The sequence below is a fragment of the Rhinatrema bivittatum genome, chromosome 3, assembly GCF_901001135.1.
Source record: "Rhinatrema bivittatum chromosome 3, aRhiBiv1.1, whole genome shotgun sequence".
Lineage (NCBI taxonomy): Eukaryota > Metazoa > Chordata > Amphibia > Gymnophiona > Rhinatrematidae > Rhinatrema > Rhinatrema bivittatum.
In genome coordinates this window covers 215,615,242-215,637,117 of record NC_042617.1, presented here as the reverse complement: position 1 = coordinate 215,637,117, position 21,876 = coordinate 215,615,242, and the positions used below count along the sequence as shown (strand labels likewise).

Sequence of the window (21,876 nt, the reverse complement as noted above, 5' to 3'; positions counted from 1 at the left end):
ACAATTTGGAAGACCATTCATGCTTTTAGCTGAACAGAAGACAGGCCAATTTAACAGAGTAAATAGCTTTGAAAACTTCCCTCTCCATATTTAATTATTTTTCTCAGTGTTATCCTATGTGTGGGTTGATGCGGATCACAGTGCCAGCTGGTGAAAGAGATGATCACTATAGCTGTGATGTCATGGGTCAACATTCTGTGTTAATTTGCTGTATTCTAGAGGAAAACTTGGGTTCACAATACTTTCTTGAAATCTTCTCTCTGTTTAACCAATCTTCTTTGTCTTTGTCTTAGTATAAACACCTTCATACGCAGGCTTGGACTGTGGGCTACTTTTTTTTTTTTTTTTTTTTTTTTTTTTTTTTTTAAATACAAAGGAAATACCTTTAGAATATTGTTCACATTAACAACGATTTGGGCCCACTCCATAGAGTCTATTGGTGTGCTTTCAAGATCAGACTCTTCTTTGTCTATCAAACATTCAAATATGGCATCTATTTGGGATACCTGAAAAAAACCCATAAAATACACTAAGATTAGACAAAATTGTATTTTGTACTTAATATTGTCACCAGACTCCCCTAAAGAAACTGTTAGGATTTCACCTGCTACACAGCCTTATCCTACCTTCATGACACCTCCCCACCAGCAGAAGCCCTCAGTATGCCTCATCTCTAGTCTTACCAAGCTCCTCCTCTCTGCCCTTGCCACACCTAAGTCTCAGCGCTATGTAACTCTGCCCTGGCAGAAGTTCGTGACCTCACTTTTGCCTTGTCTTGCAACCTACGGGCCTTCTTCCTTGCATTGTGGCATACGTGCCATCTTCTGCCTTGCCTTGAGGCCTTCAGGCTATCCTGCCTTTTTTCCTGTCTTGAGGCCGTTTAGCCTATTCTCTCTTATATCCTGCCTTGAAGTCTTTGGACCTATTCTGCTTGTTCTACGTCTTGCTGTCTGATCTCCTGTGTTCTTTGTTCAGTGTTTTCCTTGTCTGCCTTGTGTAACTCCTACCCTAATCTGCTTGTTGGTCTTGTCCTGTCTGTTCCAGTATCTTTGTCCAGTACTGACTGTTCCAGAATCTTGTCCTTGCCTTGTCTCACCCTTTTCTAGTCTGGGTAAGTGTAAGTCCTGTGGGGATAGGGAAATACCTATAGTACCTGAATGTAATCTGCTTTGAAGTGCCAAAAAGCAGAATATAAAAATCATACTTAAATAAATAGTTCCAGGTCCTACTGGTATCCAGCCCTGCTTTGTTCTGCTTAACCTGCCAGCCTGCCTTGACCAAGCCTTGTCTCCATCCTTTGTCCTGCCTGCCTTGTCCAAGCTTAGTCTGTCCAGCTTTGCCGTGCCTAGCCGTGTTCCTGTCTGTGTGGACTCACCACTATGATGTACTGCCGCCACAGACTGGCCCCCAGAACACAAGGGCTCAACCTGGGGGGAGGGTGCTAGCTTAGGGCTGCCAACTGGCTCCAGATTTTCAGGACAGGTTGATTCAGTCCTGGTTTTACCCCATTGTATGCTGGGACTTATCCTGATTTACCTATTGCATTCCCTAAGAAAATCAAGACTCTAAGTAAAACCACCTAGACCTACCAAAATTGAATAGACGGTATAGAAAAGATTTTAAATAAATAAATACCTGTAAACGGAATTGTAAAACCAGGTCTAGATCAACCTGCCCTGAAAATCTGGAGCCAGTTGGCAACCCTAGGCTAGCTAGGCAGAAGACCGGCCCTTGTCTTGTCTCAAAAGCCTTGCCTTGCAATCCATGCCACTCCCCAGGTGGGTTTCCCTGACTCCGGGACCCACAACAGAAATAAAATGCTTAGATACTTATCTGCTATTTTATATATATTATTTGTAGACTCAACAATAAGCAAATAGAAAGTTACACCCAAGCAATTAAACCTTCAGGAAGCACTGATTAAATTCATAAAATATCATAGAGCAACTATGCACTGCAAATGGGCACAGTCATGATTCTGTTTACAATTCACTCAGGCTGGCTATGTTTTTATACCCCCTTCTTCAGCTCTCTCATCTTGAACAGCTGGCAAAATTCTACCCACTTCCCCAAGATTGTATTGTCCTAATCCGAGAAACTGGGAGCCAACTTCTCGTCAAAGATGAACCACGTTTCTGACTGGATATATATTTTTAGATAAAGTTTAAATCTAATATGGAATATTATTGCCTTTAAAAAATAGCATTTTTTAACCTGTCCATTTATTAGTAACTAGCTTCAGACAGTGATGGAAACACAATATTCTCATTTCAGCGCAGGTGAAAATCTGTGATGTGATATGAGGAAAAAGGGACATTAGGAATTAATAATTATTGGCATGAGATCACAAACAAATTTTTTTTTAACGTTAAAAGATCATTTTGTTTACATGTATTAGCTTTTATCTGAAATGTTATTCAAGAAGTTACAATAAAAGATTAGAAAGAGAAAAGGTTTAGGAGATAGAAGTGCATGGAAATGAGATGAACCTAAGAACAGATGCAGCAGCAGCTTGAAGTGGGTAAGACACAGCATTGGGCTTTACTGTAATTTCATTTCACAGAAAACAGGTTCTTGCAGTGCTAAAATCGCCATTCTTCCCAGAAGCTGAAGTTAGCTGACACATGCAGGAAATTTCAACATTAACCATTCATGACAAAGGGAATGGCACTCACAAGCACAGGATCATTTACAGCTCTGAGGAAAGCCAGGCATATAATACAAGGAAAACAAAACCTCAAGTTTCCATTTGCCCAGTTTGAGGACGGAATGAAAGCAGGGGCAAACAGCTGTTAGGGAAGGCTGGCAAAATTTAAAATGAATACAAATCTGCTACTGAAAGCTGGAGCAGAGGCTATACAGCAGGCTAATTAGCAATGAAGTATCAACAAGAAATGTATAATGAAACATTTCAGGTCAGTCTGGCTCAGAGCTAAGGAATTTACTAGCTGCCAATGTAGATCCCAGTGGAGTATGCATGTGAATGAATATGAAAAGGATGTATGAATATTAGATTTGGGGGGGGGCGAGGTGAGTACTGCTTTAGAGAGCATATTTGGGTGCTTGCCAGATAGGAATAGATTCTCAAAATTGTGTTTATAAGACATGTATCATGATGTGCTGCCGTGATTGCCTCTTTAAACATTGCAAGAAATAACTCAAACTAGACTGTTTTTCTGATTCCCTTTCAGTAAAATTGGATAGAGTGACATGAAAGAGGGTGGGGCATGGCCTTGCTCTCATGACATTTTCATGGGAGAAAAGGCAAAAAGATCAGAGAGGTGCATTCCATGGAATGCACAACATTTACAAAGATATTCTTTACATGTGCACCTATATTTTCAATTTACTCGTTATTCATTTCAAACAAAGATTATTAAGAAAAAAATATATAGTGTTTAGCAATCCACAAAAAGGGATTAATACTTTTAACAAAGCAATAAATTAATACAAATCATAACCTAGTCCACATTACTGAGGATGCCATGGAAACTAAATAGGAAAGATTCTACTCATCAGTACAAAAAAAAGGAAATATAGGAGGGAGGAGAACAAACTCACATTCATTCAAACTAAAATTAAACTGAAACTGTCGCTTTATCACTTAGGAACCTAATGAAGTGGTCTGGGTCAGAAAAGACAAATGTATTATGTTGATATACTACCAAGCATTTGCAAGGATATTTGAGAATAAAGGTTGTCTCCAACACCAAAACCCTCTGCCTAAAAGACAGAAACTGTTTCCTTCTAGCTTGGGTAGTAGCGGAAATATCAGGAAAAATTTGAATTTTCTGGCCACAGAACAAGAACTGCTTAAAAGGAAAAAAAAAATGTATAGAAAACCTGATCCTTATGTCTTTCAAGATAGGAAGACACCAATAAAGCGGCTCTCACTGCAATGTTATCCAGCCATCTTCCAGATGTCCAACAGTGAAACATTTTTAGGATCCAGAGATGCCACGGGTAGATGTTCCCCAGCAATATTTGTTCCTCTCACCTCAGGTATCAGTTCCTGGGATAAACTGAATGGTACTTGGGAACATGCAGATGTATCCTCAAAAGATCCACCAGGACCCTCAGTAATATGCTTCTTAGGAGCAGACCTTTCAAGAGGGCTTCCCTTCCTCAACTAAATCAGGTGGCAATTCACAGATGAAGAAAGGGTCCTCCCTACAAGTGCCCATAGGTGCTGGATGAGATGGACAGGATCACATGATGATCCACAGGACCCACAATAGATGGCACAAAGTTTGGAGTCTTCCCCTTCTGCTTCTTCTCATAAAAGGGATAAAAACAATAGCGGAAAAATTACTTTTAGGGGCATGCCCCTTAGGCGCACGGGTTTGGCGTGTCACTGGCAAGCCACCTTTGAGGTCTTCCGGGCCCTTCAACATGATGTCAGCGTGACGGGGGAGGGGGAAACTCTCTCTTACTGGCGTCAGTGTTGCAGGGCCTCCAGCTCTCCTCTGCCAGTAGTGATCAAGTCCTCACAGAAGGCATGCTGCTTTTGAGATTTCCCGGGCCCTTCAAGATGATATCAGCAGGCTGATGGATGGGGGAGGGGGGGGGGGGGAACTCTCTCTCACTGGCATCAGCGCTGCAGGACAACCAATTCACTTCTCTCCTCTGATAGCAGCACCCTGCACCTATATTTTCAATGCTGCTTAACTTTCCTATTAACAAAGTTACGAGTCGTTGGAAAAATAAGCACATATGCGAAACCACCTTTATGCATCTGCCAGGGGAGAAATGCATTCATTATGTCGTCTCGCTGTCATTCTCGCTCTCCCCCCTCCCCGCAAAATCTAATTACTGAGCGTGGGAGGGGATGTTGACAGACCTCATGGCAAATGCATTTTGTCACGCGTAAGTGCACTTCTTTCCCTCAACTACACCCTGGGCAATCTTCTCTCTCCTCTCCCTCTTTTTCCTCCAATTCTGCTACATTCTCTCTCTCTTCTCCCCACTACCCTGCTGCTGATTCCCAGCTGCTAACTGATGCCAAAGATCCATTCTTCTTCCCAAAGAGCGACCTTCCTCTTCTTTCTGGGCAGAGAGAGACTGGAAGGAACACAGTGAGAGAATGGAGGGGGAGAGATGGCTTGGTGGGTACAGGTTGAACTGGGGGTCCCTAAAACGTTTGGTGGTTGAAAAGGGGTCTGCAAGCACCCAAATATGCTCACTATACTCAAAAAGGCTGGGAACACCTCAAGTACGGAATATAATCTGAAACTTTCTGTTTTTCATAAAGAGAAAATCTTGCTAAGGAAACATGAATTAGTTCTTTAATAAGGTGAGAAAGAGGTTATTAGGATGGTGTGGTAGATGTTATCTATCTGGACATCAGTAAAACTTCAGACATCATTCCACTAGATGACATGGGAATATACCAGAAATATGTAAATTAGGTAAGGAACTGGTTGTGCATCAGGATGCAGAGTGTAGCGGTCAATGAGATCCTCCCTAGGGAAAGCATAGTGATCAGTGGGATTCCCTAGGATTCAGTACTAGGATCAGGTCTTTTCAATGTACAAGTTGAGGAACCTGAAAGGAAAACGCACAATTCTTGTTGTTACTACGTCGAATTTTCTTTCCCTTCATGACCCTTTGGCCTCTCCCTCCCCCTATCCCCCCCACCCCCCCTTTCTATCCTGTCTCTATTCAAGATCCGTACTATGTGCAGAGATAGACTTATCTAGTTGTTTCCTCACACAAGGTTTTTTCTACTACATTGTTTTTTGATCAGCCCTTGTTATATGTTATGTCATACCCCTTGTTATACTTATTCTCTCATCTATGTTTTATACCTAATTGATTTTGAAGATACTTGTTATTTGTAACTTTTCCTATTTGGTTCGATATAAACCAGGGTGATTAGAATCTTCGACTTGAAAGTCGGTATAGTAAAAAGATGTAAATAAATAAATAAAATAAAAAATAATTGTCTGCCAGGAGGAAGTAGAAAAAATCAAAGGGAACATGAAAAAAATTTGAAGAATGAGCAGTGGTTTGGAAAGTGAACTTCAGTGAAAAAAAAAGTATGACATCATGCAGTTGAGAAGGAAAAATCCATTAAACAAAATTAGGGAGGACAAGAACCAGAAAATGTCAAACATGAGAAAGATTTGGGACTAATCATCTCAGATAAACTTATGATAACTTTTCTAGTTGCTTATTACATTGACTGGGCAACAGTATAAACTTGAATGCATGCAAAGTTCAGTAACAGGTGTTCACTGTAGATAGCAAGACAAATCAGCCACATGAGTGGTTGACGTCATTTAATAGAACTGGTTTGCACATGTTCTCTCAGAGCAAAATACAAGTTTAAGTTAATTTTATATGTGCTAGCGACATTAATTTTGAGTTTACAGTAAACTGCTAATTTTAATTTTGCTTTAAATACCAACCACACACAAATTCTGCTATAAGTTCCCAATTAGAATTTTCCAATGCAGTGGGCTGGACAAGCTATGCTACCATACCTCTCTAAAAAATACGTCAGCAGGTGTGAGGTTCAGTGGCATCAGGCACATTCTCTTGTTTAAGGCGATCAATATGGCAGCATTCACCAGCATTGGCAGCTTGGAGTGGTGGTTCTTGAGAATGATGGCAGCAGAGAGCTTTTCTGCATGTTCACGGAGAAACAGCCGAGTTGCCATTGGCATCCCTCTAACTTTGTAAGTGTTCAGGCACTGGAATAAGCCCACCTGCTCAAATACACACACAAAAATATGAGAGCCTGAAAACACAAACCCCTCTGTAAATTCTGCCTGTGCCACAAAATTACCAGCTCTCCCACCTGATGAAGAAAGTTCATGAAGAAGGAATGAGCTTTCATTTTATCTTCCAGTTGATGCAAGAGAATTAGGGAAGTATTGCTGAAACCTGCAGTTTCTATAAATAGAAAAAGTTTCTATGTCAATACAACCTCTGCAAAAATTTCATAGTATTAGTTATATAGTGGTCTGTATACAATCATATTCATTGCAAATTGCAAAATCACAAGTCATACACACAAAGCACGTATGTTGTAAAACAAAACATAGAAAGCTGCATGTTCTAAATCAGGGGTGGCCAATTCCAGTCCTCAAGAACCACAAATATAACTAGTTTTCAAGGTATCCATAATAAATATGCATAAGATAGATTTGAATACTATGGAGGCAATGCATGCAAATCTATTTCATGCATATTTATTGTGGATATCCTGAAAACCAGATCTGGTTGTGGCTCTTGAGGACAGGAGTTGGCCACCCCTGCTCTAAGTACCGAGTAACATTTCAAAAGTACATATACCAAGTAGCAATACTCAAACTTTATGAGCTCCAAAGGTTACTGCACAGTTGGTTTTTAAATTCTTTCAGCTTCTTCCCTGCATTCAGCTGAAGCTCTAGGAGCAGACATATTTGAAGAGTCTCACAAATTACCTCACATCGAACAGAATCTGTTGTGAATTAGCATTGTAATAACGGAATAGACATTCAATCATATATAGAGTAAAAGCCCAATTAGCTGGCATTCAAGCAACAATAAAGCTTAACTACCCAGCATCTAGCAGCACAAATTGGAGAGATTACTTACCTGATAATCTCGTTTTCCTTAGTGTAGGCAGATAGACTCAGTACAAATGGGTATAGTGTGCTCGTGCTAGCAGTTGGAGACGGATCTTACGTCAGCACGTAGTACATATACCCCTGCAGGAAGTGCAGAAGCTCAGTAATCTTCCCTGCAAAGCGTTATGGATATATGTGTGACTGACCGATTAACTAAACATGATTAACCTGACAGATTGACAGTAGCTGGAGACCGCCAGTGTTCTCAACCGGAAGGCGTCGGCACCCGGCAGGGTGGATGCCTTATGTAAGAAAACATGGTTTACCTTGAATCGGTGAATCCCCATGTATATCGGCAGCCAGGCGGGATGCTGAGTCCATCTGCCTACACTAAGGAAAACAAGATTATCAGGTAAGTAATCTCTCCATTTCCTAGCGTGTAGCAGATGGACTCAGTACAAATGGGATGTACAAAAGCTACTCCCGGACTGGGTGGGAGGCTGCCCGAGGTCCGTTTAGGATTGCCCTTGCAAATGTTGTGTCCTCCCTGGCCTGGACGTCCAGACGGTAGAATCTGGAGAAGGTATGGATGGAGGACCACGTTGCTGCTCTGCATATCTCTACAGGCGACAGCATCCTAGTTTCTGCCCAGGAGGCTGCTTGTGCTCTGGTAGAGTGAGCCTTGACCCGTACAGGTGGTGGTTTTCCCGCTTCTACGTAGGCCGCCTTGATAACTTCTTTGATCCAGCGAGCAATAGTCGCCCGTGAGGCCGCTTCACCTTGCCTCTTCCCACTGTGAAGGACGAACAGGTGGTCCGTCTTTCGTACTGCTTCCGACATTTCCAGGTATCTGGACAGCAGCCTGCCGATGTCGAGATGACGCAGTATTCGACCTTCTTCCGACTTCTTCAAACCTTCCATGGTTGGCAAGGATATGATTTGGTTGAGGTGGAAGTGTGAGACTACCTTGGGTAAGAAGGAAGGACCCGTGCGAAGATGGATAGTCCCTGGGGTGATTCTGAGAAACGGATCGCGGCAGGACAGCGCTTGTAGCTCTGAGATGCGGCATGCTGAGCATACGGCCAGCAAGAACACCATCTTCAAGGTTAACAAACAGAGAGACAGGCCTCGGAGGGGTCTGAAGGTGGGTCCCGCTAGGAATTCCAAAACTAGGTTGAGGTTCCACAGGGGCACTGGCCATTTCAATGGCGGGCGAATGTGTTTAACTCCTTTCAGGAAATGTGAAACGTCTGGGTGTGTGGCAATGCTGTTGCCGTCACACCTGGGGCCGTAGCAGGATAGCGCTGCCACCTGAACCTTGATTGAATTGAGGGACAGACCCTTCTGAAGCCCATCTTGCAGGAAATCCAAAATGATGGGGATTTTAGCGACATGTGGATTGGTGCTGCAAGTTTCGCACTAGGCTTCAAATACTCTCCAGATCCTTATATAAGTTAGTGATGTGGACAACTTGCGTGCTCGGAGGAGTGTACCTATTACTGACCCCGAGTATCCCCTTTTCTTCAGTCGAGCCCTCTCAATGGCCAGACCGTAAGAGAGAATTGAGCTGGATCCTCGTGGAGGATGGGACCTTGTCGCAGCAGGTCCCTGTGAGGGGGCAGGGGTAGAGGATCCCCTGCCAGTAATCTTCTCATGTCTGCGTACCAGGGTCTTCTTGGCCAGTCCGGGGCCACCAGAAGAACTAGGCCTCTGTGCTGCTGAATCTTGTGTATAATGGCACCAAGCAGGGGCCATGGGGGGGAAAGGCATATAGCAGGATCCCCTGAGGCCATGGCTGCACCAGGGCGTCGATCCCGTGGGATAGAGGATCTCGCCTGCGACTGAAGTATCTGGGTACTTGAGCGTTGGACCTGTCTGCTAGTAGGTCCATGCCCGGAGTTCCCCACTGATCCAAAATCATCTGGAAGGCCGTGGATGACAGCTGCCATTCCCCCGGGTTTAGGCTTTCTCTGCTGAGGAAGTCTGCCGTGGTGTTGTCCTTCCCGGCGATGTGGACAGCGGAGATGTCCTGGAGATTTGCTTCCGCCCAAGCCATCAGGGGGGCTACTTCTAGGGATACCTGTCTGCTTCTTGTTCCGCCCTGTCGGTTGATGTATGCCACAGTGGTGGCGTTGTCCGATATCACTCTGACTGCTCTGTTTCGAAGTCTGTGGGCAAATCGCAGGCATGCTAACCTGACTGCCCGTGCCTCTAGTCGGTTGATGTTCCACCCTGACTCTTCTCTGTTCCACTGCCCTTGAACGGTTAGCTCTTCGCAGTGTGCTCCCCAGCCGCTCAGGCTGGCATCTGTAGTGAGCAGGGTCCAGGTTGGGGAGGACATCTTTGACCCCCGGCTCGTGTGGCCGGGCTGCAGCCACCACCATAACTGATTCCATACTCTGGCCGGCAGAGGTAGATGCACGGTGTAGTTCTGTAATCGTGGGCTCCACAGAGATAGGAGGGTGCGTTGTAACGGTCTCATATGAGCCCGTGCCCATGGTACCACTTCCAGAGTGGAGGCCATTAGGCCGAGGACCTGTAGGTAATCCCAAGCTGTGGGCCGGGTGGTACTCAGCAGATTCTGCAAACGATTCCGGAGTTTTGATTTCCTCTTGGAGGTCAGGCTGACCTTGTCTTCCTGGGTGTCGAATCGGACTCCTAGGTAATTCCAGCGACTGCGAAGGCTGTAGGGAACTCTTGTTTGTGTTGACTACCCATCCTAGGCTTTCCAAAAAAGATATAACTGTTGGTTGCCCGGTGGCTCTCCTCCGGTGACTTTGCCCTGATCAGCCAATCGTCTAGGTAGGGATGGACGAGAATTCCTTCCTTCCTGAGTGACGCCGCCACCACTACTATTACCTTGGTAAAGGTCCGCGGCGCGGTGGCTAACCCGAAGGGTAAAGCCCGGAACTGAAAGTGCTGTTTCAGGACTTTGAAGCGTAAGTAACGCTGGTGATCCCGATGGATTGGGATATGCAAGTAAGCCTCTGACAGATCCAGGGATGTGACATACTCCCCTGGCTGTATTGCACTTCGGACTGACCGCAGAGTTTCCATGCGAAATCCTGGGACCCTTAAGTGCCGATTGACTGACTTGAGGTCCAGGACGGGGTCTGAAGGTGCCCCCCTTCTTGGGTACGATGAAATAAATGGAGTAATGCCCAGAATTTATCTCCCATGCAGGCACTGGGATTATGGCTTTTAGGGACAGGAGCCTCCACAAGGTAGTGCCGCCCTCTTGAGGGGTGGACAAGGAGATTCCACAAACCTGTCCGGAGGGAGAAGAAGGAAGTCCAGGTAATACCCTTCTCGGATGATGGCGAGGACCCACTGGTCCGAAGTAATCTTGACCCATCTGCGGTAGAATAGGGTTAGCCTGCCCCCTATGGCTTCTTCCCCCAGATGGGTCGGCTGATTCTCATTGTGGGGTGCGGCCGGGACCCGAACCAGAGCCGGTTCCCCTCTTGTTGTGCCTGGTCCGAAAGGACTGGTTCCTGGTCTGAGAACGAGGTGCTTGGTAGCTAGTCCTGTAAGGGTTGAAGCGTTGAGAGCTTCTACCTCTGGATGGCCTAGGAAAAGGGCGCTGGTTCCTCCTTGACTTGTCTTCCGGTAGACGGGGTAATGGAGAGGCGCCCCATTTGTTAGCCAGTTTCTCGAGGTCGCTGCCGAACAGGAGGGATCCCTTAAAGGGCATTCTTGTAAGGTGCGTCTTGGAGGAGTCGTCGGCCGACCAATTTCGTAGCCAGAGCTGTCTCCTGGCTGCCACTGAGGATGACACTCCCTTGGCTGCCGTACGGACTAGGTCGGAGGCAGCGTCAGTGAGGAACGAGAGAGCTGATTCCATTTCTTCTCCCGGGGTGTTGTTCCTGGCTTGTGATAAACAGGAACGCGTCACCACAGTGCAGCAGGTCGCGATTCGTAGGGACATGGCTGCGACCTCAAAGGCTTGTTTCAGAATGGCGTCCAGGTGCTGGTCATGCGCATCCTTGAGGGCCGCCCCTCCCTCCACTGGAATGGTGGTGCACTTCACAATTGCGCAAACTATGGCGTCTACCTTGGGGCACGCCAGCAGCTCCTTGGTTGCCGGGTCCAGGGGGTACATGCTAGACAAGGCCCGATCCCCTTTGAATGAGGCCTCCGGCGCATTCCACTCCAGATCGATTAGCTGCTGTGCTACTTGTAGGAGGGGAAAATGGTGAGCCGTTTGACGAAAGGCCTCTAGGGGTTCCCTCTCGGGGAACCTTTCATTGAGAGACCTTTCATTGAGAGACCTTCAACCTTTCATTGAGAGACCAGGTCTGAGAGATCCTCCTTAAGAAGCGTCTCATAGTTCGATACGGCTCTATCCCCGAGGGAAGTTCTCCCTCCTCGGGGAGCTCCCCTTCTTCCTCAGAGCAATCTGAATCCCCATAAGTGGGGCTTCCGGGTGGCCGTGCCTAGGTCTTGAGGGTCCAGGGGCAGGGTCATCCAGTACATATGGGTCCGTTCGGGGATCAGACTGCATCTTGACAAAGGCGTGAATCCCCTTGAATAATTCCACCCAGGAGAGCGAAGCAGGTTCTATCCTTAGGGGCACCAGGTCTCTAGGGTTCTCCGGCTGCTCACCTCGGCCTGCTAGGTCCGGGGTGTTCCCTGAGGAACTGGCAATTAATCTGGTCTGGGACTGGCCTGGAACTCCCAGGGACTCCTCACATTGGGCACATAGGAAGAACATAAGAACATAAGAAAATGCCATACTGGGTCAGACCAAGGGTCCATCAAGCCCAGCATCCTGTTTCCAACAGTGGCCAATCCAGGCCATAAGAACCTGGCAAGTACCCAAGAACTAAGCTAATTCCATGTAACCATTACTAATGGCAGTGGCTATTCTCTAAGTGAACTTAATAGCAGGTAATGGACTTCTCCTCCAAGAACTTATCCAATCCTTTTTTAAACACAGTTATACTAACTGCACTAACCACATTCTCTGGCAACAAATTCCAGAGTTTAATTGTGCGTTGAGTAAAAAAGAACTCTCTCAGATTAGTTTTAAATGTGCCCCATGCTAACTTCATGGAGTGCCCCCTAGTCTTTCTACTATCCGAAAGAGTAAATAACCGATTCACATCTACCCGTTCTAGACCTCTCATGATTTTAAACACCTCCATCATATCCCCCCTCAGTCGTCTCTTCTCCAAGCTGAAAAGTCCTAACCTCTTTAGTCTTTCCTCATAGGGGAGTTGTTCCATTCCCCTTATCATTTTGGTAGCCCTTCTCTGTACCTTCTCCATCGCAATTATATCTTTTTTGAGATGCGGCGACCAGAATTGTACACAGTATTCAAGGTGCGGTCTCACCATGGAGCGATACAGAGGCATTATGACATTTTCCGTTTTATTCACCATTCCTTTTCTAATAATTCCCAACATTCTGTTTGCTTTTTTGACTGCCGCAGCACACTGCACCGACAATTTCAATATGTTATCCACTATGACACCTAGATCTCTTTCTTGGGTTGTAGCACCTAATATGGAACCCAATATTGTGTAATTATAGCAAGGGTTATTTTTCCCTATATGCATCACCTTGCACTTATCCACATTAAATTTCATCTGCCATTTGGATGCCCAATTTTCCAGTCTCACAAGGTCTTCCTGCAATTTATCACAATCTGCTTGTGATTTAACTACTCTGAACAATTTTGTGTCATCTGCAAATTTGATTATCTCACTCGTCATATTTCTTTCCAGATCATTTATAAATATATTGAACAGTAAGGGTCCCAATACAGATCCCTGAGGCACTCCACTGTCCACTCCCTTCCACTGAGAAAATTGCCCATTTAATCCTACTCTCTGTTTTCTGTCTTTTAGCCAGTTTGCAATCCACAAAAGGACATCGCCACCTATCCCATGACTTTTTACTTTTCCTAGAAGCCTCTCATGAGGAACTTTGTCAAATGCCTTCTGAAAATCCAAGTATACTATATCTACCGGTTCACCTTTATCCACATGTTTATTAACTCCTTCAAAAAAGTGAAGCAGATTTTTGAGGCAAGACTTGCCCTGGGTAAAGCCATGCTGACTTTGTTCCATTAAACCATGTCTTTCTATATGTTCTGTGATTTTGATGTTTAGAACACTTTCCACTATTTTTCCTGGCACTGAAGTCAGGCTAACCGGTCTGTAGTTTCCGGATCGCCCCTGGAGCCCTTTTTAAATATTGGGGTTACATTTGCTATCCTCCAGTCTTCAGGTACAATGGATGATTTTAATGATAGGTTACAAATTTTTACTAATAGGTCTGAAATTTCATTTTTTCCACACAGAGCGAGGAAGTCTGCTTCCTCGCTCTGTGTGGCTCTGAGGTGGCATGCTGAGCAGAGGCCTAGAGCTCTTATGTCTGATTCTGGAGGTGCCGGTTCTGTGGACGCATGGGCTCTCATACGCTCCATCGCGTCTGTTATCTCTATGCACCGGTGCGCTCCCAGCCGAGAGTATGCGCCTGATAATATGTATTATCATATCATTATCATATATCATCATGTATTATCATGTATTATCATATATTATCATATCATTACCTTGCACTACTGTGTCTTATTTATTTATTATCTTGGTTACTCACTACCGTTTCATTTTATTATCATATCTTTCCATGCACTACTGTGTCTTATTTATTCCCTTGATCACTTATTTTACCGTCTCTTATTTATGTACCATCACATGTATCCACATAGGCTTATTTATTTACTCTACTATATTATTTCATTAATTGGAAGAAATGTATATATTGCATTGTTCAATTTTTCCCCCTCTTCCAACTCCAAGTTAATTTCCCCTGTTTTATTGTAACTTTCTCACACACGGTATTGATACACTGTATTTAAAGTTTCACAGTTTATTGGGAATATTGTTTATTACGTTACGCTATGCTTTACACACATTGTTAATTGTAAACCGGGTTGATGTGATATCTGTCATGAAACTCGGTATAACAAAAATAATAAATAAATAAATAAATAAAATAATATGCACGAAGGTGTGCGCCCATCAACGTGCGCCTATCAATGTAATATGCGCCCAATTACTTTTGGGCGCCTAACATACGCGCCCATTGCCTGTGCGCTTAGTCTGGTCTGAACGCTAGATCGAGGCGGCGCACCAAGCAGGCAAAATGGCGACCTCCTTGGCGGGCTTCCACGTAGGCAGACCACGCTAATCCTCGCTCTTCAGAGACCAGTAAAGTAAAGATGTACGCCTTACCTGATCTTCGGCGCTTCCCGGCTGCGACCCGGGCGGTTTCCGGCTGCGGGGGGAGAGGGTGATTACCGTTACCGCCGTGCTCGAGGAAGTGCACCCGCTGCCTCTAAGCCGCGCCCGAACTCGTCTCGCTCGGGGGCCAAGTCCTCACCGCGAACGGATCGGGACAGAGGCTGCCTCTATGCCGCGCCCGAGCCCTTCTCACTCGGGGTCTAGGTCCCTGCCGCGATTCGGCCACCGGACCGAGGGTCTTACCTCCGAGGGACCACGGAAATCACCTCGGGAAACTCAACTGGGGGAGGGATCCGAGGGTATCACCGCAGGAGTGCGGGGCTCATCTTCAGGTAGGATTCTTCTATGAATTTAGTCGTTAGAATTTGGAAAAAACGCTCAGCGAGCGTGAGGTAGCTCCAAACTGCTTTGGAGACGGAAATTACTGAGCTTCTGCACTTCCTGCAGGGGTATATGTACTACGTGCTGACGTCAGATCCGTCTCCAACTGCAAGCACGAGCACACTATACCCATTTGTACTGAGTCCATCTGCTACACGCTAGGAAAGTTATTTTATTTTTTTAATCTTGCACGAGGGCAGGGACTTCAAGAGTTGGGGAGTACACATACACAGGCTCCTTTATGGCCCTGCGGCATCACACTAAACTGGATCTGCTGTTTTGTATCAATAATTAAAGCTAGTGAGAACATGAGATTTGCCATACTGGGTTAGACCAAAGGACCGTCAAGCCCAGTATCCTGTTTCCAACCATGGCCAATCCAGATCACAAGTAGACAGGCTGGAGGCGGTCCAGAGAAGGGCTACCAAAATGATTTGGGTTCAGTATCAGAAAACCTATGAGGAGAGACTGAAGGATATATGAATATGAATATATATACCGTGGAAGAGAGGAGGTGCAGGGTTGATATGATACAGATCCTCAGATACCTAAAAGGTTTTAATGATGTGCAAACGTCAAACTTTTTCCAATGGAAAGAAATAAGTAGAACTAGGGGTCACAAAATGAAACTCCAAGGAAGACGTTTTAGAACCAACATCAGAAAATATTTCTTCACAGAGAGGGTGATGGATGCCTGGAATGCCCTTCTGGAGGAGGTGGTGAAAACCAAAACAGTGAAAGAAGTGAAAAGGGCATGGGATAAATACTGTGGATCCCTAAAGGCTAAAAGATGGAAATTAATGAAAGAATGCATAAAGTAACTTGATGGTGCGGTGGTTAGTACCCTTAACCAATAAGCCTACATACTGTTGATGCAACTCCATCATTGCTCTCTGCTTCAATGGCAGACTGTGTAGTTCAGTCCTTGTTGGTTGTTATCTGAAAGCAAATCCTCTTTTCTACATTTCCTCTTGCCATTGAAGCAGAGAGCAATGTTGGAGTTGCATTAACCGTGTGAAGGCTTTTTCAGTAAGGGTAGTAATTACCAGATAGTAGCCTCCATTCCAGCAAGCCACCCCCATGGCTCTTCATTCCCAGTGGAATAGAATGAGTCAACATTAATCAGTTGCTTACTTTTTCAAAAAGTACAAACACCAAGGGACACACAATTAAGTTACTAGGCAATACATTTAAAATGAATAAGAGAAAATATTTATTTTTATTCAACGCATAATTCATTGCCAGAGGATGCGGTGAAAGCTATTAGTGTAGCTGTGTTTAAAAAAAGGTTTGGGCAAGCTCCTGAAGGAAAGGTCCATTAACCATTATTAAGGTAGAGTTGCAGAAATCCACTGCTTATTTTTGTAATAAGCAGCTTGGAATCTATCTATCCCTTGGGATTCTGCCAGGTACATGTGAACTGGCTTAGCCACTACTGGAAACAGAATACTGGGCTTGATGGATCTTTGGTCTGACTTAGTATGGCAAGTCTTATATTCTCCAAACTGAAGAGCCCTAACCTCTTTAGCTTTTTCTCTTAGGGGAATTCTTTCATTCCCTTTATCATTTTTGTCACCCTTCTCTGTATCTTTTCTAATTCTGCGATACCTTTTTTGAGATGCAGTGACCAGAACTGCACAGGCCGATACCATATCATGCGCTGAGCCTAGCGCACAGGTTAACTAGCTCTTGGATGCACATTTTGGACTCGCTAGGCTAACACCTGATGCAATAAGGAGATTAGGGCATCCAAAATGCGTGCACAAACCAGCATGTAGCTAATAGAATTCATCACATGTAAATGCATGTAGATGAGGCTATTCGCCATTACCCCCGATACAACAATTCACCATGTGTCCGATGTGTCCACCCTACCCCTCTGCCCACCCACCCCTAGGTTTGTATTTCTAATGTAGTCATCCTAACTTCATAATAGGCAACCAGATAAATTAGTAAATTGATTATTCCTTAGGTGCACCAATCAAATAACTTACCTAAATGAGTACTATTCAATGCAACTGCTGTGGAGCCTTTATATTGAGGGTAATCATATGGAAACTTAAGGCTTGCCCCTTTTGTTCAAAACTCTCTACCTTGGAAAGGAGCTGGATGACTTTAAAGCTGAATTAGCTTCAATAAAGAGAGTCTCAGCCACGGTACATTATTCAGGAAATAATTTCCACTTACCACTGAATAACCAAAACTCAAGAAAAAAGAGATTTACCGTGGGCTCAGGTAGGATAAGACCTGTAACCCACAGACACCCATTATTGAAAGCTGTGCAACCCACAACTCTATCCCACCACTCACACAGGCCATTAAGGAACTTTAAAAGTATTTCAGTGGGCTCTGGTAGAATAAGACCTGTGTTCCGTAGACACACACTGTATCAAGTGCAACAAGTACAAAATGCCTTCTCTGTATTAAATTCTGAAGAAGTCCTTGAGAAAAAGATTGAAATGTTATCGGAAAAGAGAGAAAAAACCCAATGCATACAGAAATTCCAAATCAGAAACCAAAGGAAAAAGCTCACAGTGATGGATGATTCTGTCATCAGAGGCATTAATATCTTCCCTTGCACAAATGCAAAGAGAAAAGTGGATAACAAACCTCAACTAAATAGGTCACAAAAGGAGTCCAGGAACAGCAGTAACCTGAGCAAAGAAAGCTGGAAAGCTATGAGCACAAATGCTCGTAGTTTGGGTAATAAAATCCCAGAGCTGCAAGCCCTAATGGTGGAGGCGGACTTGGACATTGTTGCTGTCACGGAAACATGGTTTACGGAATATCATGACTGGGATACGGCAATACCAGGCTATAACTTGTTAAGGAAGGACAGAGAGGATAGGAAAGGGGGAGGAGTGGCTCTATATGTCAGAAACAATATCCAAGCATCTGAGCTGCAAGGAAGATGGGGCAAAGAAGAAGCACTATGGGCAGACTTAAAAAAAGATGGGGCATCCATTTTTATTGGAGTGGTTTACAGGCCTCCAAACCAAAAGGAAGAGCTGGACAGAGATCTGATTGAAGACATCCACAGGATAGCAAAGAAAGGAGAAGTGGTGATCGTTGGAGACTTTAATATGCCAGATGTAGACTGGAGAATCCCATCTGCAGAATCTAAAAATAGTAGAGAAATAGTAGATGCCCTGCAAGTAGCTTTATTCAAACAAATGGTAATGGAACCCACGAGAGAAGGAGCTATACTCGACTTAGTGCTCACTAATGGAGATAATGTCTCAGACGTCCAGGTGGGTGCCCACCTCAGCACCAGTGATCATCAAACGGTATGGTTTAATATCACAAAAAGGACACGGAAAAGAAGCACAAGAACCCAAGTTTTGATGTTCAAAAACACAGACTTTGATGAAATGGGGAAGTACCTGGAGGAAGAACTAAAAGGCTGGGAAAACGAGAGAGATGTGGATCAACAGTGGACCAATCTAAAAGGAGCAATCACCAAGGCAACTAATCTATATGTTAGAAAAGTAAAGAAAAGCAAAAGAAAAATGAAACCTATCTGGTTCTCAAAGGAGGTGGCTGACAAAATAAAGGCTAAAAGAACAGCATTCAAGAAATATAAAAGATCCCAAAAGGAGGAACACAAAGAAGAATATCTGGTAGAACTGAGGGAGACGAAGAAATTAATCAAGATGGCAAAAAGTCAAGCGGAAGAGAGGATTGCCAAAGAGGTAAAGAGTGGTAACAAAACATTTTTCAGATATATCAGTGAAAAGAGAAAAGTTCAAAATGGTATAGTGAAATTGAAAGGTGGAAAGGATCAATGCGTGGAGAGAGACGAAGAAATGGCAGAAATATTAAATGAATACTTCAGTTCTGTGTTCACTAAAGAGGACCCTGGAGAAGGACTGACACTAGTTAACAAGAAACTGGAGGGGAATGGAGTAGATGTAACTCCATTTACAGTAGAAAATGTATGGGAAGAGCTGGTGAAACTGAAAGTGGACAAAGCCATGGGGCCTGATGAAGTTCATCCCAGAATACTGAGGGAGCTCAGAGATGTGCTGGCAGGTCCGCTGTGTGACCTATTCAATAGATCCCTAGAAACGGGAGTGGTGCCGAATGATTGGAGGAGAGCGGTGGTGGTCCCGCTTCACAAGAGTGGGAACAGAGAAGAGGCTGGTAACTACAGACCGGTTAGCCTCACTTCAGTGGTGGGAAAAGTAATGGAGTCACTGTTGAAAGAGAGAATAGTGAACTATCTACAGTCGGGAGAATTGCTGGACAAGAGGCAGCATGGATTCACCATTGGAAGATCCTGTCAGACAAATCTGATTGACTTTTTTGACTGGGTAACCAAGGAATTGGATCGAGGAAGAGCACGCGATGTCATCTACTTGGATTTCAGCAAAGCTTTTGACACTGTCCCGCACAGGAGACTGGTGAATAAAATGAGAAGCTTAGGAGTGAGTGCCGAGGTGGTGGCCTGGATTGCAAACTGGTTGACGGACAGAAGACAATGTGTGATGGTAAATGGAACTCTCTCTGAAGAGAGAGCGGTTTTAAGCGGTGTACCGCAGGGATCGGTGTTGGGACCGGTCCTTTTCAATATCTTTGTGAGCGACATTGCGGAAGGGATAGAAGGTAAGGTATGTCTTTTTGCGGATGACACTAAGATCTGCAACAGAGTGGACACGCCGGAAGGAGTGGAGAGAATGAGACGGGATTTAAGGAAGATGGAAGAGTGGTCGAAGACATGGCAGCTGACATTCAATGCCAAGAAGTGCAAAGTCATGCATATGGGGAGTGGAAATCCGAATGAACTGTATTCGATGGGGGGAGAAAGGCTGATGTGCACGGAGCAGGAGAGAGACCTTGGGGTGATGGTGTCTAATGATCTGAAGTCGGCGAAACAATGTGACAAGGCGATAGCTAAAGCCAGAAGAATGCTGGGCTGCATAGAGAGAGGAATATCGAGTAAGAAAAGGGAAGTGATTATCCCCTTGTACAGGTCCTTGGTGAGACCTCACCTGGAGTATTGTGTTCAGTTCTGGAGACCGTATCTCCGAAGAGACAGAGACAAGATGGAGGCGGTCCAGAGAAGGGTGACCAAAAAGGTGGAAGGTCTTCATCAAATGACTTATGAGGAGAGATTGAAGAATCTAAATATGTACACCCTGGAGGAAAGGAGGAGCAGAGGTGATATGATACAGACTTTCAGATACTTGAAAGGTTTTAATGATCCAATGACAACGACAAACCTTTTCCATAGGAAAAAAATCAGCAGAACCAGGGGTCACGATTTGAAGCTCCAGGGAGGAAGATTCAGAACCAATGTCAGGAAGTATTTCTTCACGGAGAGGGTGGTGGATGCCTGGAATGCCCTTCCGAAGGAAGTGGTGAAGACCAGAACTGTGAAGGACTTCAAAGGGGCGTGGGATAAACACTGTGGATCCATAAAATCAAGAGGCCGTCAATAAAGAGTGGGTGGCTCGCCAGAATGACGGCTACTGCCTGGAGATAATACCCTTATTCAATAAACATACACATGGTTACTGTGACTCCAACATCACTCTAAGCTACAACAGCAAGAGGAAATGTGGAAAAAAGGATTCGCACTCACAAAGTGGGGAGTAGCTGGCTTGTTACGGCGGTTACTACCCCAAACCAAATAAGCCTGATACTTCACTTTCAATGCATATCCAGCATAGCTCTCTGCTTCAACGGTAGGGGAGAAGAAAAACTGATACTTCACGCATAGCTCTCTGCTTCAACGGCAGGGGAGAAGAAAAACTGATACTTCACGCATATCCAGCATAGCTCTCTGCTTCAACGGCAGGGGAGAAGAAAAACTGATACTTCACGCATATCCAGCATAGCTCTCTGCTTCAACGGCAGGGGAGAAGAAAAAAGGATTCGCACTCACAAAGCGGGGAGTAGCTGGCTTGTTACGGCGGTTACTACCCCAAACCAAATAAGCCTGATACTTCACTTTCAATGCATATCCTGCTTCAACCGCAGGGGAGAAGAAAAACTGATACTTCACGCATATCCAGCATAGCTCTCTGCTTCAACGGCAGGGGAGAAGAAAAACTGATACTACACGCATATCCAGCATAGCTCCCTGCTTCAACGGCAGGGGAGAAGAAAAACAACCAATAAGGGCTGAATAACACAGTCTGGGTAAAACAAATAAACATGGGTGTAGCTTGCTTATTGCGGCGGTTACTACCCCTACTACCCCTAACTAATCAAGCTTGATATTTCACTTGGTTGCAGCTCCATCACTGCTCTCTACATTAATGGTGGGGGTGGAAGAGAAATAGAACCAAAGAGCTAAGAGAAACAGATAAGTATGAGAAAAAAATGTGAAGCTTGCTGGGCAGACTGGATGGGCCGTTTGGTCTTCTTCTGCCGTCATTTCTATGTTTCTATGTTTCTATGTTTTAAACACAGAACACTTAATGCCAGCACCAAAGCCACAAAAAAGCCCAAAATACTTTTCTGTGGTTCTTCCTACTTAGTATTGTCCCAATATTAAGAAGGAACCACCACTGGAAGCATTATGGAAAAAAAAAAAAAAATGTTGCCAGTTTAAGGAAACAGATGCCCATATATTGTTTGTTTTCCTAACCTGTGGCTGTGGGCGGGTTAGGAAAATGGACGCTCATCCTGGGTACCCGATGCCATGGATGCACTAGGGACACACAATTTATTCCTAGCGC

The 21,876-nt window shown here is 44.7% G+C and overlaps 1 protein-coding gene and 1 long non-coding RNA gene across 3 annotated transcripts in view; one reads left to right on the top strand and one right to left on the bottom strand.

Moving 5' to 3' along the window:
- NUP133 (nucleoporin 133) overlaps positions 1-21,876 on the bottom strand; it is a 271,938-nt gene that overhangs the window by 133,432 nt on the left and 116,630 nt on the right. The window contains exons 14-16 of the mRNA XM_029594184.1: positions 6,803-6,897; positions 6,486-6,710; positions 384-506 (exon numbers count right to left, since the gene is read on the bottom strand). Of these exons, the coding sequence (XP_029450044.1) occupies positions 384-506; positions 6,486-6,710; positions 6,803-6,897 (443 nt within the window). The remainder of the gene's footprint in view (positions 1-383; positions 507-6,485; positions 6,711-6,802; positions 6,898-21,876) is intronic.
- The window catches only part of LOC115087249, a 221,397-nt gene that overhangs the window by 135,413 nt on the left and 64,108 nt on the right, over positions 1-21,876 (top strand). The gene's annotated exons all lie outside the window — the stretch shown is intronic.